The sequence below is a fragment of the Harpia harpyja genome, chromosome Z, assembly GCF_026419915.1.
Source record: "Harpia harpyja isolate bHarHar1 chromosome Z, bHarHar1 primary haplotype, whole genome shotgun sequence".
NCBI lineage: Eukaryota > Metazoa > Chordata > Aves > Accipitriformes > Accipitridae > Harpia > Harpia harpyja.
Genome location: NC_068969.1, coordinates 21,022,799 through 21,039,007, shown reverse-complemented (window position 1 = coordinate 21,039,007; position 16,209 = coordinate 21,022,799). Strand labels below are relative to the sequence as shown.

General features: G+C 37.6%; 1 protein-coding gene and 1 long non-coding RNA gene across 3 annotated transcripts in view; one reads left to right on the top strand and one right to left on the bottom strand.

Annotated features, from left to right (window-relative positions):
* Positions 1 to 15,504, top strand: part of CNTN3 (contactin 3) — a 117,292-nt gene extending 101,788 nt beyond the window's left edge. The window contains exons 12-21 of the mRNA XM_052776360.1: positions 2,824 to 2,941; positions 4,104 to 4,262; positions 4,361 to 4,510; positions 5,087 to 5,157; positions 6,035 to 6,269; positions 6,433 to 6,548; positions 7,161 to 7,347; positions 10,638 to 10,750; positions 12,661 to 12,829; positions 13,431 to 15,504. Of these exons, the coding sequence (XP_052632320.1) occupies positions 2,824 to 2,941; positions 4,104 to 4,262; positions 4,361 to 4,510; positions 5,087 to 5,157; positions 6,035 to 6,269; positions 6,433 to 6,548; positions 7,161 to 7,347; positions 10,638 to 10,750; positions 12,661 to 12,829; positions 13,431 to 13,531 (1,419 nt within the window). The 3' untranslated portion in view covers positions 13,532 to 15,504. The remainder of the gene's footprint in view (positions 1 to 2,823; positions 2,942 to 4,103; positions 4,263 to 4,360; positions 4,511 to 5,086; positions 5,158 to 6,034; positions 6,270 to 6,432; positions 6,549 to 7,160; positions 7,348 to 10,637; positions 10,751 to 12,660; positions 12,830 to 13,430) is intronic.
* Positions 6,393 to 16,209, bottom strand: part of LOC128136547 (uncharacterized) — a 214,804-nt gene continuing 204,987 nt past the window's right edge. For both annotated transcript variants that reach the window (XR_008233405.1, XR_008233404.1), the window contains 3 exons: positions 13,413 to 13,548; positions 11,975 to 12,203; positions 6,393 to 6,511 (listed from right to left, as the gene is read on the bottom strand). This is a non-coding gene — a long non-coding RNA (uncharacterized LOC128136547). The remainder of the gene's footprint in view (positions 6,512 to 11,974; positions 12,204 to 13,412; positions 13,549 to 16,209) is intronic.

The following is a 16,209-nucleotide window of genomic DNA, read 5'->3' as shown; positions in this document are numbered from 1 at the left end:
ACTGCTACATGGACTTTATTTATTTAGTAATATTTCCCCCCAGCTGTACTCTGGTTGTATATACAAATAGTAATATTAGAAAGGAAAGGTTAAAAACATACCAAAACCTGAATCTGACAGTTTTACTGGCTCAATTAAGGCTTCATAAGCTGATTGGGAAATGCAGTATTTTTTGTCACTAAAAATTTCAGCTTTTTCCTAAAACAAACACAGGCATAATTCCAAATCAAAGCCTTGTTTAGGTGTCGTTTTCTTTTTTTCCTCAGAGGAAAAAAGCATCAAAAAAGAATTTTTTCACAAAAAATTCTCAGTCAGTGCTGAAGAAAAATCCAGGGGGAGTATTGGCTAACTAACTCAGAACTCTGAATCTAGAACATTTTACTTGGAAATTTGTCGTAAGGTACAGAATCAGGGGGGTTTATGGAATATAGCCATTCATGGGGTTTTTTTTTTTTAAAAAACAACTCTTACTTGTGTAAAGAGGGATTGAAGCTCATTGGCAGAAAACTTCATAGGTTACCAAGAGATCCACGAAAATATTTTATGGGCTTTGTATCACATTAAGGTCAGTGGAATAATGTCATCTGGAGTTATATGCAGGTCATGGTAAGTAAATAAGCATAAATATGTTCTAAGCCTTCCCATGGTTGCAGTGCATATGTGTTAAATGAAAATATCTGTGCAAAAATAACTTCAGCTTTCTTGGTTGTAAACATGGCAAAAAGAAAATAATTTTTCAATGGATAGATTTCTATGTAATGATGTCTTGGAAGTCCCTGTCATGCATGCCTGAGGTCTCTGACATGTAGTAGTTAGCGGGAATGTTATGGGACCACCACCTGGTCTTCCAGATGGTTAGAAAAATATAGGATGTAACACTGTCTTACTGCTCTTTTTTCTTTTTTTTCTTTTTTCTTTTTTTTTTTTTTTTGTTAGACAGATGATTTATACAGAGTATGGCAAACCAAGTAGATTCCAAAATTTTGAACAGATTGACTCTAAACTGTTTCGGGTATCACCTGCTTATAGTGCCCAGCAATGGCTGAAATTGTTATGCAGTCAGGAGAAGCAAAAGCAATTTCAGCAGCTGTTCATACTGCATGGACTACTCTTTATTTGTATTGTGGGTAGCATGGAGAAAGGAAGGTGATCTTACTGTCACCTGGACTTGTCCACACTGACAAAGATTTAGTCTGGCTAGGCAAGAATATGGATACTGCTGATGGTCTGCAGAGCTATGGGAGGTGAGAGGGCCTTCTACGTTGTAGCTTTTTGCTGCTGCAGGTTTCTGTGTTCTCCCCAGTACTTTGGGATTCTTCCCCAAAATAATTTAAATGCAGGGTTAATATTTTGGTGGGATTTATTTCAAGTAAAATTATTCCATTTGACAGTCCCCTTTGTCAAGATGTTTTAAATTTAGTTTGCTAAAATAAGTTCACGTAGAACATGATTTGCTTGTGAATATGCATTGCTGTTGTTGGTCATTCCCTGAATATCCACTTCCAATCTAGTAGATGGATTTTAGATTGCCTTTGACTCAACTTCTAATGTATTGTAGGCAGTCAGTGCTGAATTGTCCTGCAAATGCTTGCATGTGTGCTTTCATAGAAGACCAGGCATTGTGTTTACACGCACATGGAAGGGAATCAGGCAGAATTGTTTTCAGCTTTTGTTAAATAAAAAAGTGAGATATCATAATGCTGAAATAATGGGTGTGAATGTGAAACAAAGAAAAATGGTTGGAAAGGTGGTTAATTTTTTTCGAAGACTAAACTAAACTCCAGAATTGTGTCTTCTCCTTTCTCCCAAACTACTGTGTGCCCAAGAATTGGTCATGTGGCCAGAGCAGCTGAAAATATCCACAAACCAGGGTTCTGTCCTCAAATGAAACACTGCTTCTCCAGAAAATTTAAAAAGAAAAAAAAAACAAAAAAAAACCCCAAAAGTTTTAAAAGCTGAAATCTGACTGGGAGATTTTTCTCCTGGAAAATATGATGCGAACTGGGTAAAAGCAGTAATTCGGCTGACATAAAGAGGAGATTTTTTTGAAGTGACGCTGGCTACCAAAGGTTTAGTATCAAGCTCTCTGCTTAGTGATGCAGAAAACAAATAGTATACAAGGAGCCCTAACGTGAGATGAAGTCACAGTTACTACTCAAGTTTTATGTATGTTTCCCTTGATTCAGGAGATCAACCATATGCTTTGACATGAGAGAGACCAATGGGAAAAAAAATGACCAAAGATTAAATATTCAATGAAGAACAAAGAATAGAACTTAGACTTGGAAAATGGGGAATTTAGCTCGAAATGTACAACCTTTAAATGAAAGTGTGCTCACAATAACCGGTAGAACGGACCAAATTCAGCTTTGTTGTTTACACATTTGAACTCCTTAAAAATCTGTGATAACTAGACTTATAAATTCTATCTAGAAATCAATTTGGTTAATGGCCATAGAAACCATGTTTTTTCTTCCTTAGGGCTTTGAGACAAATGGTTGGTCATAGGGCACTGACTTTCTTCGTGGTTCCTAATAGCAGTCAGGAGGTGTGTTCCCAGTACGACCTAACGATGTCGTGGCTTACTTCTCCTGTAAAAGAGGGACACTACCTCATGTTTATTAGGAAAATGCTTACAGACAATTACCATGGAGCAGCTGATGGGTAGTAACTTGCTATCCTGCAGGCTGTCTGCCAGTGCAATTTCTGAGCAACTTTACCTTCAACATTTTTGGTTGATTTCTTTTCCATTTACAAATACAATCTTAATATTAAATTACAAGGTAGTACATTTATGTTAATAATAACTTTGTATTTCGACAGAGTGCATCAGGAGATTTAATGATTAGAAACATACAGCTGAAACATAGTGGAAAATACGTTTGTATGGTGAAGACAGAAGTGGATAGCGTAGCATCTGCAGCAGACCTTATCGTACGAGGTAAATTCCAGCTTCGGTTACCATGAATCATATTTTCTAACTTTTTCATATTGTAGATTACAGAAACAACTGATGTAGTAGATTGCAAAACCAATTCATGACTTGAATTATGTGATGAATGACTGTGACTTGACTTGAATTATGTCATTCTGCTTTGCAGTTAGGGAGAATTTTAGCTCAATTTTTGGATGAAGCCTAACTTTTCCCAGAGAAATTAAGAGCTGGAGGGTATAATATTGACTTCACATCTTTTCTCACTGACAGTCCTTCCAGTCACCGACGAGAGGGAACTTGGTACTGGCAGCTGTGAGCGAGTTGTGAGTTGCTGCCTCTGCAAACTGAACAGTTGGGGCTGGTGATGCCAGAATCCTTCCTGTGAAATGGGCTACTGCTGCCAGAGCATAGGATAGGGTTTGTCCTACGGACACACTGGAATTTAAAGCATTTAATGCAGGCTTATTCCTTTTCCTTCAGAGCTGGAATGGTCACAGCTAAGCCAGAACTGTAGCTTTCTTTGCTGATGATACAGCTACATTTATTGCAAGAGAAAAAGCTTTGATCTACGAAAGCGTATTATGTGATCAACACTTACTCAATATATTTTACAATATGCCAGATATTTTTCTAATTGTTGATGTGCTGTTAGTTATTTCAACCCCCTTTGCTGGTGCAGATGAGACAAAACCCAGCATTTTTGCCAGGATGCCCAGAGTCAGGATTTTCCAGAAGGCAGCAGAAAGCCTGCCTGACTGAATTGCTGCTCGGGGTGCTGATCAGATGTTGCGCTGAAAAATTGCTACAGTGCATTGTACAATAAAACAGCTGTAGATAACAAATTGGCAGACTACAGAGATGTATTAGTAGCTTGAAAGAGGACATTGAGGACTAAAGTAGAAGACATTGGAAAGATAGAGGGATCACGCTGAACAAAGGTTCTTGAAAAAAACAAAACCCTGTCATCCGTGCTGTAATTCAGAGTATTTGACAATTAGATTATCAAAGTTTAGTGAATGTAAAACAATAATTACAAGTGTTCTTATTCCAAGCTGAATTGTTTTCTTCCTCCCACAGCGCTGATAAAATGAGAATCCATACTGCTGTGTTAGTGATTTCCAAGGTACTGGCTTTACAAAACACTAGGTAATTTTCAATCTGATTCTAGGCTCTCCTGGGCCCCCTGAACACGTGAAAGTGGATGAAATAACTGATACCACAGCTCAGATCTCCTGGCAAGAAGGCACAGATAATCACAGCCCGGTAACCACTTACACCGTACAAGCAAGGACACCCTTTTCAGTTGGCTGGCAGCGAGTTACAACAGGTAAAACACAATTCTTGTTACAGACTCTGTTGAAACATTTTTGACCAGGGACACCATGTTCTTAGTTTCCTTTTTTTCTTTCTTTTTGTTTTTAATAGTTCCAGATGTGATCGATGGAAAAACATTCACAACCACAGTAGTGGATTTAAATCCTTGGGTTGAATATGAATTTCGTGTAGTTGCCAGTAACAAAATAGGAGGTGGAGAACCTAGTTTACCCTCAGAAAAAGTAAGAACTGAAGAGGCAGGTTAGTGGGTTCTTCTACTTGTTTTTAATTCAAGAATCTTGAATATTAACAAAAAAGGAGTGTTCATACCCTTGGTTCCTTGCAAACAAGCTTGGAAGTGCAATTGAATATAAAAGCCTATAAGTAGTTTGTTCATGATTTTTCCATTTAGCTGTGGGACAGTTTGTGTTGCATTACTGAGCATCACAGAAGCATAACATCTAAATACATTTAAACTGTATTTAGTATGCCAGAGTCTGTCAGATCAGGCAGTGCTGCAGAGTCTGAAGGTATTAATGGATGGAGAGAGGTTAATTTTGTCAGGTGTTTTTTTCATTACTAGTGTTTGATGAGTGTATACCTTCTATGTAACAAGCATGTGGCTCAGAAGAACACATCAATTAAAACCCCAGGATTAAAGCCCCAGGGCTGGGGCTTCCCAGGACTGCCCACCCTGCCTCAAAAGCATTGACCTTGATTTGCAAAAGCAATACGAATACAACCGGGTTAGCTTCAGAGCATGAGGTTAATGTTATATGATGTTGTCTCTTGTATCTATCTACACTGTGTAGACAGCTATACGTTTCCTTTTCACAGTTCCTGAAATTCCCCCATCTGAAGTCAGTGGGGGAGGAGGCAGCAGGTCTGAACTGGTCATAACATGGGATGTAAGTTTTCTGGCAAGCAATTTTCTTCAGAGAATGATTGTTTTCATTCAAAGGCTTCTTAAAAGATGAATTTCCCTGGCTGCAGCAGCTTCTCATCTAGGATGTATATGTGCTCGGTAACATTCTGTAATGTGAGCTATGCACGTTTGCCTTCCCTCTTTCGCTTTCATGTGTTACTGTGCTAGATGGCAATCAGTAGGAAATTTAGTTAATTTGTCTGAGATTGCTTCTGTTCTCACACAAATGTTAACACTAAAAAGGGGGCAGGGGAGAGGAAGGGGTTATTGCTCAAAGGTTGAACCAAAGAATTATGCTTTTCAGTGCAAATTTGCAGTTCTTGCTTTCCTACCATTAACTCTGGATGCATGTGCCAGCCAATACAAACAATCAATCAGATACTACTTTATATTATGTATCCCCTTTTTAATGAGTTAAAAAATGTTAACCATCTGTTACTAATATTGACTACTCTGTGTGGCTATCTAATCATAATCACTGTGGTATGAGCCACTGTACAAAGGTAGTATCAGGCTTCTGTAATAGTTGTTGACTAAGCAATTACTCTTTTTTTAATGAACTATGGATTGTGAAATTGAAAAAAATTGTATTTACTGAAGAGCATCTTAAAACAGTGGAAAACAAGGAATATACCTGAAAGTTGTTCTCTTCTTGAAGTGCAAACCTTAAAAATACATTCGAAGGAACACATTTTGTTCTGCTTTACCAGAGTTAATTTGCTGATGGAATGATCCCAAATGCAGTACCAGAACCTGGTTGCAATCACGTATGTTAGTCTGTCAGTACTTTATTCCTGCAAAACATGTCCAATGCTGTATGTAGTATCACAGACTTCTGTTGTCTGTTGCTTTTCTCACAGCCCATCCCTGAAGAATTACAAAATGGAGAAGGATTTGGCTATGTTGTTGCTTTCCGCCCCTTTGGCACCACAACATGGATACAGACCGTGGTCACCTCTCCTGACACACCAAGATACGTCTTCAGGAATGAAAGCATCTTGCCCTTTTCACCATATGAAGTCAAAGTTGGCGTCTATAACAATAAAGGAGAAGGGCCGTTTAGTTCAGTAACCACAGTTTTTTCAGCTGAAGAAGGTATGTGACTGTGTTATCTCCAGATATTTAACATGAGATGTTTCATCAGAGAATATAGCAACAAACAGTTATTAGAAATGAGATCACTTTGAACATGGACATGCTTATTTCCACAGTCACCAATGCTGCTGATCATCTCTCATTTATTGATTTCTGAATACAGAGCCTAGCATAGCACCCTCTGGTGTATCCGCAACGAGTCTGTCATCCTCGGTCATCGAGGTCTCCTGGACAGCCATTCCCTGGAAGATGAGTAGTGGAAGGTTACTGGGCTACGAGGTAAGCTCATTTAAAATATGCTCCCATTTGTAAAGGGCTGTGAGCCAGAAGGGTCATCATGCAGGCTGCAGCACAGCAGCACAAATTCCTGACAGATTACCACATATCTTGCTTGCTTCCTGCCCCACCTACAACCCAGAAGAAGGGTATTTTCTTCTAAGGATCTTCGAAAACAAAGAACAGAGAATGAAATTGTGTTTTGCTTCCTGCGCTGATAGTCATGTGTCTGTCTAACAGTATTTTCAAACTGACATTTCAGAATTACATTTACCTCCCAAGAAACTATTTTGTAAGGTACAGTTTTCTGAGTTTAAGTTGTTTACTTCTTAAATGAAGTAATGGTTTTCCTCTTGTCATTTTTAAATTCAAGCAAGATCTAATATTTTAGTTTCCTTTTTCCTACAATCACACTAAAAAGAGCAGTAAGCGTGAAAAGCAGATGGATAAGTTTGGGGGTTTTTTTTACACCGTAAGCATATTTTTGAAATTTCAATGTATTTCTGCCTTTTTCATCTGAGAAAAAAAATGCACTTAAAAGAGTCAAATGCAATGCTGTGGGTGAACAGTCCACTCCATGCAAGATTTTAAATGGTTTTGGTTTATATCTACTAGGTTAGGTACTGGAATAATGGTGAAAAAGAAGAATCGTCAAACAGAGTAAAAGCTGCAGGGAATGAGACATCAGTAAGAATAACAGGTTTGAAGAGCAACTTAGCATACTACACAGCTGTCCGTGCTTATAACAGTGCTGGAGCAGGTCCCTTTAGTGCCACGGTAAATGCTACCACAAAAAAGACACGTAAGTATCTTGAATTTAAAGTGGGGAGAGACATAATGGTGTGTTAGCACTTGCAGGGAAATGAAAAATAGGCGCATTACTGGGAATCACAATATGCGTAAGTGACCTAAATTTTCATGCAGACTAGAGGAGTCACACAATTAATTCGAGTATCGATCTTCCATTTTCTACCCTCTGCTAGTTTAGCAGGATGAGTAAGTAAAAGTCAACTATGCCACTGGAGCTGAAGATACATAATTTCTGCATAGAACCTTTATTATTCTTCTAGTAACCGGAAGAATTTTAAAAGAAAAATTGGTTATTTGGAAGGAAAAAACAGAGACTTGTTGAATTTTTCAGCGTTTTATGACATAAATGTTCTAAGTTCTCTAGGGCACGGCGTTTGAAATGCAATGATCCTCATACAATTGATGCAAAACAATCCTTCGTGTCCATTGCTTCCCCTTGAACAAACTGCACGAGAGGCCACTTTACTATTAAAAAGAGAAATTAAGCTGGAGAACAGATTGTCAAAGGCTGCACTAATTTTTCTACAAATGGAAATATTTTTAGTATGCTCTTACATTGTAATACAACTCAGAATCAGGGTCACTGATCTTGAAGTATTTCTGTCAGACTTGCAAGAATGTACAATTAAATCTGTCTGAAAGGTCAAATTGCCTGGAATAGTCATTAACATCATTCTACCAAAAGTAGTTGCATCATCAATATTATGAAATAAGCTAGTTTATCAGAAATTATTATATGCAGAAATGAGTATCAACACTCTGTCACGGAGGACTGAACCAACTCAGATTAGGTTATATTTGCTAGAGTTTGAATTTATTATATACATAGTTACCATGAATTGGCTGATATGAAGTAACTCACTGCCTGTAGCCTGTACCTGGCATGTGGTGAATAGTTTTCTCTAATTAATCATCTGTGTGGCTACTGGCTGCTCACAAGAGGTTGTGCCAGCCTGGTCAGCGCAGTGATTTTTTTCAGTCCTTTTTTAGTGACCACCTGCCTTTGGGATGTGTGAAGGAGAAATGGACAAGCACCTTGATCCCACTGATTTGAACAGGATCTGGTCAGGCCCTTAGTCAAGATCTATGCTATTTGGAATAATTAAAAATTAGTTGTACTATGTCCATGTATCTTGCTGGTGAATAGAGAGAGCAAAAACATTGCCATACAGTATAATGTCAATCTGAAAGATTTTGCTAACTACTAGTTGAATTGACTAAGACAAATAATTCTCTGTACTGCTACAGTAGAAACTGATTTTTCATTCAAATGCATGATTTTTAATCAATCCCAATTTCTACCTTAACTTGAATATTTGTGATTGATGTTGTTTTTCACTGTGAAGGATTTCTGTGCACATTGCATTTACCTTCACCCACGTGATCTACAAGATGCTGCTTAGTAACTGTTACCTATATCAAGAAACGCAAATACGTAAGTTCAACTGGCAGTGTATTTCAAGATCAAAAACTCAGTCTTTGACCGTTAAAGTATCTTTGCTTTTATATTTGAAATACTCATGTTCATAGCCCAAAATAAGAAGTATGGTTTTGTTTCATAAAATATTGCTATATAAAATAGTAAGTAACTGGCAAAGACTTGCCTAAGTTTATAAGGCAAGATGTTACAATTATTTCACATTTAGAAAGCCTTAAAATACAACCAAATGTTCTGTCCATTGGTTCTAATTCAGAGAAATACTAGTGTATATGACCAACTTTAAGCATCTGAGGAGTCTCAGAGAAATCCATGTAGCTTTTTACATGCTTAGCACCGGACATGTACTTACATGATGTGGTGGTCCAGGATCTGACCTGTTTACAAATTAAGTTCTGCTGTTCTGAACACTGAAGATTACTAGAGATTTTTGTGTCTGAAGTGAATTGGAGCCTTCTGACTCACTTCCATAAGTCAAGTGATAGATAGAGGCTTACAGTTTTTATATATAATTACTCTTCATTTCTTCGGATGTTATATTAGTATTTTGTTGTGGATTTAAAAGAATGACTCATATCTTTTAGAAATTCAGCTTTAATATCTCAGTGTGAAAACCACTCATATATGCTGTAATACTTAATTCTCAGGAGCAAAACAATCTCCTCTTACACTTACAAAAAGTAGCTATTAGTGCATCAGGTTAAATCCTGTTTATTGTATAGAACAAGGCAAATACTGCAAAAAACTCCCACCTGTGAGTGGTTGTTTGACTTTAGAATAATTCTTTGAAGTCTCACTCTTACATTTTTGTGTCTAATCAGGTGGGGTTTGTTCTGACTGCTCATGGAAAGAAGATAGAGAGTTACATGTGTGAAAGAGTTTACAAATAAGAGGGGGGAAAAAAGAGAGAAAAAAACCCCGTAAGCATATGCATAGGAGTGTTTAAAACCAGTGTCAGTGTTTAATATGGAACCTTCAGCATCAAAGCGTCCACCTAAGCAGCAGTTGCCTCCACTAGGTGACAGCAACAGTAAATTGTTTTCCTTAAGACATTTAGAAAAGATTTTAATCATTGATTGTGTCACTGCATGACCCATTTTCTGGGGAACAAACTTGAGGCATCTTAAGAGGTTTGTACTTACCTGCACCTTCCCTGAACGCTTGGCAGTTTCAAGATATATTAAAGCATACAGCCAAAAGCATACTACTCCTTTTGAAAGTAACAGTCTCAAATTGTTAATGAACAAAAAAACCCCCAGTAGATTTACTTGGCCAAAGCCCACTGTTGTTCCAATCGCAGATACAGAAATGGTACAGACTGCATTTCAAAATCACGCCTCGAGTTAAAAGAACAACAACAACAAAATCTGTCAAATATTTTTACATTACAAACATGTTAAAGTAAATCAGCATAGCGTGTAGATTTGAATATTCACGAAGACTAAATTTGTCTAACATAATATATTGTAAAGTTTTTTTGCTTATTCTTGGCAATATACTAAAATTAGAAATTGTCTGTTACCATCATTGGTTTCATTAGAGTTTTTTTTCTAATTGATCATCCATGTCCTAAGACACGTGCTTTTTGTCTGGCTGTATTTAATGGAGGACCATCAATAGATAACGCAACTTCAGAAATAACATTTATGCGCTGTTCTATTTTTCCTTCCTTCTGTTTTTCCAGTTTAGTCTCTGAAACTTAAAGTGTACAAACAACAAGGCTGCATTTGAGTTGCTTTTGCATCTGACACGTAATGACAGTCCATTACCTGAGCTATTATTTCCTACTGTAGAATAAATCACTAATGCCAATTAAAGTCATGCTTCTGGTTATGTATTTGAAGCACCCAGTCAACCGCCGGGAAACGTTGTGTGGAATGTCACCGACTCCAGAGTAATCCTCAGCTGGGAGGAAGTAAGAGCTATGGAGAATGAGTCTGAGGTGACTGGATATAAGGTAAGTGAAAACAGACCAGAAAAATATCTGAAAACAATCCACGGTTTGCTTTTTCTTGTCTAATTGCAAGGCAGTAAGCTCAGAGGATGCACAATACCACATCTAAACCATCTCAGTAGTGTCTCCTTTTTATGGATTTTAAATCATAGTCTAACAATGTCTCATAAACCATGGTCCTTTTACCATTAATCATACACTAAATGCCTTCTCCTCCTCATGCAAACAAAGCCAGGAGCTGCAGGCATTGCTGCTGGCTTTTGGGATCCCACTTTCCCAGGCATATAACACTGTACGTTAAATCATGTATAACACTTATCACATATAAATGTATAACACTTGTTGAAACATATAACATTTTGCAAGAAACCAAATAATCAAAGATTTAGCTGATAGATAGAGTTTCTATTGCTGGCCAGGTATATTTATTAGTACCACATATATCAAACTGATATTCTTAACCCTTCTTCTTACCTACTGTGGGACATGTTCATTGTCTTGATAGAAATTACGTTGCTACATCTACTCTAAATCTGATCAGCGCACAAATGTACAAGTGTTTAAATATATCTTACTTAAGTGTGTTTAAGAGAATAGCTGAGGATGTTCTTGATGAGCTGTGTACAGCTGGATCCCATATGATATATTCCTGCATAAAAGATTTACACTGAAGATCTGACTATGCAGTGTTCTGAGTTGTATTGGCAAAAAATACATGTTTACAGTTTAGATAAGACACCTAGTTTCATAGACGGTAGCTGACCTAAAAACATACCATGTGGAGTTGCAAACTGCATACTCTGTCTCCCACAACAATTTCAGGTTCCCCTGTGGATAACCAACATTGCTAAGTACACAAAGATAAGCTGAATTTTGATAAAGCTCGTTAATTTTACTGAAGTAAAGCACTTAGGGGGTCGTTTTTATCCCGGAAGGCAAGGGCAGTATGGTTAACAAAAGTTGGTTTGCCAGGAAGAGAAGAACCAACAAAGGACACTGAAAATGCCAGAGCAGCCGTAGCACGGTCACTGTGGAAGCAAGCCATGCAGCTGTGTCCCTCCGAGAGCGTTTTATAGCAATGCACAGCATGACGGAGCATGTCTCCAGGGCAGCGGTGTGTGTGTAATTCCAATAGCTTTGCATTTTTTTTTCCATTTCATCATTATTGCTGTTATTCTGGGGGAGTTGGGATTGCTGGTTTTTGCAAGGGGAAACTCCCAAGCTTACCTGCTAGTCAAATTTGTGAAACTTGGCCAGGTGAATGTGCTGGATCCACATATTTTTTAACTCTGCCAGGACATACCTCTCTCTAGGCCTAGCTGTGCCACGGGCACTAGGGACCCTTTGGGCTTTTCAAGCCTTCAGGACAGAAGAGAGGCTGATGTTGCTCTTAAATCCCTCCTCTTGCCTGATCATCTTGAGCAGCGGGCTGTGACATTCAGATGCAGCTCCCATTCTTTAAAACATAGGATGCCAAATGCAGTTAAGTTTCATGACAGAACAATCACACAGCACTTGCAGAACATCTTCCAACATAGTCTGTACTTTTGATTAGCTCTCTCCTTCCCAAACTACCTATTGGCATAAGAAGCTGATCTAGATAATGGCAGATTCCAGATGGTGGCATAATTCATAGAACAATATATTAAGACACTCAACAGAATATATTATTCATTTGTTATCATTATACATTGTGCCATTTTAGATTAAAGCTAGAATAAAAGACCTTGACTGATGTTACCTTTTTTCTTTAAATGTAATTCTGCCCTATAGTAGTAACCAAAAATCAGATCTTTTCTCTCATCCCCTCTTTTTAAAGACTGAAACCTTGTTCCTAAGAAACACAAATAAAAATTGCTGCTCAGGTCCTAGTGGAAGAAATGACACACTACAGCTCTTTGCTTGTGTTGCAGGTTTTGTACAGGACCAGCAGTCAGACCACTATAAACGTGCTGAACACGGACAAGACAACCGCTGAGCTTCTGCTCCAGTTTAACGAAGATTACATTATAGAAGTAAAAGCAACAACTGAAGGCGGAGATGGCACTAGCAGCGATCAGATCCTGATACCCAGACTAGCTAGTAGGTTGAAGCTGAATACTTTTATTTTGTCACATGCTTTTTATGGGGTTCTTAACCAATACCAGAACCTCCTTCATACCAGCCACAGCATAAAAAGACATGCCTCCGCCTTGGCGTAATGAATCATTACTAAAATTGCAGTTGACAGCCAGCAGTTGTCACAGCCTGTCTTTGCAAGAATTGAGTCCTTATTGATGGGGAGAAAAAAAGAATTACTTGTATGTTGTATGGTAATAAGGTAATAAAAAGAAAAGCAATTAACAGTCTTCATGCCCTTATGCAAGACAAACTTCATTCTATTGAACTGGTAAATTACCATGTAAATTGGTATTAAAAACATTAGATTTTTCTACCTTTTCCCCTTTTTTTATTATTATCTTGAAAGTAAAGACCATTCATACAGTTTCAGCATTTTGCAAGGCATTGCTGTAGTTTTAAAATACTTACTGTATTTTTGTAAATTTTCGTTGCTTGTCAGAAATAAAAATTCACAATAATTTTTGCTTAGCATCTAGGAAGAGTAATAATTTGGCAGACTAATAATTTGGCACAGCAGATACTCATGCTTTCATTTAATCCTGACCTTTTTTATTTGTCATAGGTATGGATGCAAGAGGTTCTGGTCCATCAGTCTTGAATATCTTCAGTGTATCCAGCTTCTTACCAACAATATTTTCCTTGACTCTTAATTCAGTGTTGTGATGATACATTTTCATTTGCTGGGGGAAAAAAAAGAAAAAATCAGTTACTACAGAGAAGTGCTTTTTTTAAAAAAACTGCAGTGGTTAATGCATGTTTTTCTTCTCTCCTGACGTGTTTTTAAATTCTTTATATTTCACTGTAGGTTGAAGTAAAAATATCATGTAAAGTTTAGCAAATCCTTTAAAAAGGAATCTAAAATGCCTTAATACTTGAACCAAAGGAGTTTACATATTACGTACTTAAGATAAAACGTAGAGAGAGGGAGAGCAATGGCACTATGATCATAGTTACGAGGAAGAGCTTAGCTCAGTGAGAAACTCCATTTTTGCAGTGACACTGAATTGTTTTGGGTATGTTCTGCATTGTTACAATAACGTCATTCGACATATGAAAGAAGAAATCAGAGACATAGCGTTTCAATTGGATGATAACACGTCGACAGAGCAGCCGTTCTTAAGCCAGTGTGTCATAATCCAGTAGGTTTGGATCAGTTTTCTTACTGCCCTTTATACAAATTACTCTAAATCTAGCAAGGAATCAAAGGCGGAAGGTAGAGAAAAGTCGCAGTATGGACATCAGTTTTGCACAGTCCACGTTGGGGTGTCCAAGGGGCAGGGCTTCCACTACTACTCTTTAAGAAATGATTTCACAGCCCTGTTTCAAAGGCGGCTGTCTGTTTTATCGCAGTGTATGTAAGTTTATGTACCTTTTCAAAAGCCTAATCTTCCTCTCTAGCAATAGCTTTTGAAGTTAATTTCCTTATAGCTATAGTTCTTAACGAGGTTCTTTATCCATAATCAAATTCTCTCATGTTCAGGATCATTTTTACTGCCCTTTTCTGAACTCCGGTCAGTGTGTTTCACTAACAAACAAAAGTGCCCAGCTGTAAGCATTACTGAAATGCAGTTGCACCATGGCCTTATGAAAAGGGACTACTACCACCTCCCTCCCTTGTGATGTGGTGCTTCCAAATATGCAACCCCAAATTACCTTGCTCTTCTGTCCACTGCACTGCACTGTAAACTCATCCTTAATTCAGTGTTACATTCATAACTCTCCTTCCTTCTGCTCTTCAACCAATTCAAAACTATTTCACCTGCTCTTGCACTCTAATGCACCCTATTTCTGTCACATGATTCTGGTAAGTTTATGGCAATACTATAGGTCATAATAAAAAAATACACAAAGACACTTCAAGCTTGCTATTATAGAGAAATCTACACTTTCTTTCATAGCAATATATTAAAGATACATTAAACCTGGTACGTTTGACTTCTATATTTGTGAATTTAGTCAAATCAGCCTTTTAGACACCTCTTAGAGAGCTGCCTATATACGCAGTAGAGCAAGTGTTCATGTGACATTAAAGCATATCCTTTTAAAGACTTTTTTTTTTTTCAGTCTCTCAGTATTATTACAATACACAGAACTATAAAGGGAGAGAACCAGGATTAATGAAATTATGATAGCACTGTAGAAAAGATACCTTGATATGCATTCAAATAGCAAATTACCTTATTAGTATCACATCCAGATGAAAATATGTGCTAACTGTTGAAGTAAGCAAGATCTGTATATACTGTACATATATAGTTATAAACGGCTAGTTGCTTTTCAATGTGGCTAACCAGTGATGTTTTCAGACACTTGCAAATGGGGGGGGCAGGGATGGAAAAACAGGTGTTACTAGTAAGTATATAGTTATGTTTCATGCAACAAAGGGTGACTCTTTCTATTCTTGTTTCACAAAGTTCTAGTCCATGTTCCTGTATTGCCATTTTCATGTGATTACATTGTATTATTTAATTTCTAGTTATATATCTCCATGAGATATGTACCGAGTACCTTGTTTCATATTGAAAAGTTTGAAATTTATCCTTAAACTTCCAGTTGTGTGTGTATCCTATGGTTATCTGTATGCATTTTTTTCTATTACTCTAATAAAATATTTATTACATTGAGGGATACAAGAATATTTCAAAGTATTATTGCTTGTTCATATTATATATTTGCACACATGGGGATTTACTGCATCTAAAAATGATATTTACTGCAGCTTCATGATATTTCTGCAAACTGGCACTTCTTGGCAGGATACGAGTGGTTTCCCACACAGTAGCTTTGCTGCCAAAAGACTAAAATCCTAACCCCTATACCTAGGCCTACTTCTACAGAAAGCACGGCAAGAGGGAGAAGAGGAGCAAGGACATCAATACATCCCGGTCTTGCCCCAGAGTCATCAGACACGCAATGGGACAGGGACCCAAGGTTGTGCTCGAGCTTCTGAGCTCTGCCTCTGCCCACAGATTTGCAGCACAATAGACAAAAACTACCTCCCTTTCCCTGGCTTCATTTCCTACCTATCCCATTAGGCTGTTTTTTCTGAAATGGAAAAAAAAACAAAAGTAATTACATTGAAGAAGAGTTAGTTCTTCATAGTAATTTATTTAGTATATCACTATTTAGCATTAAATAGCATGGCCTTGTTTCCCCTGCAAATTGCCTGTTCCTTACATACTGCAGCTTCCCATAAAGCCCAAGACTTTCTAGCACTAAAACCTTCTCGCTGGGAACACAGACAAAACAGAACTATATATTTTAAGCTTTTAAAGCATGCCTTCTACCTGCGTTAATAGGGAGGTGGTCCAGACGCTGCAGTAAGGGTTAATAATAATCCC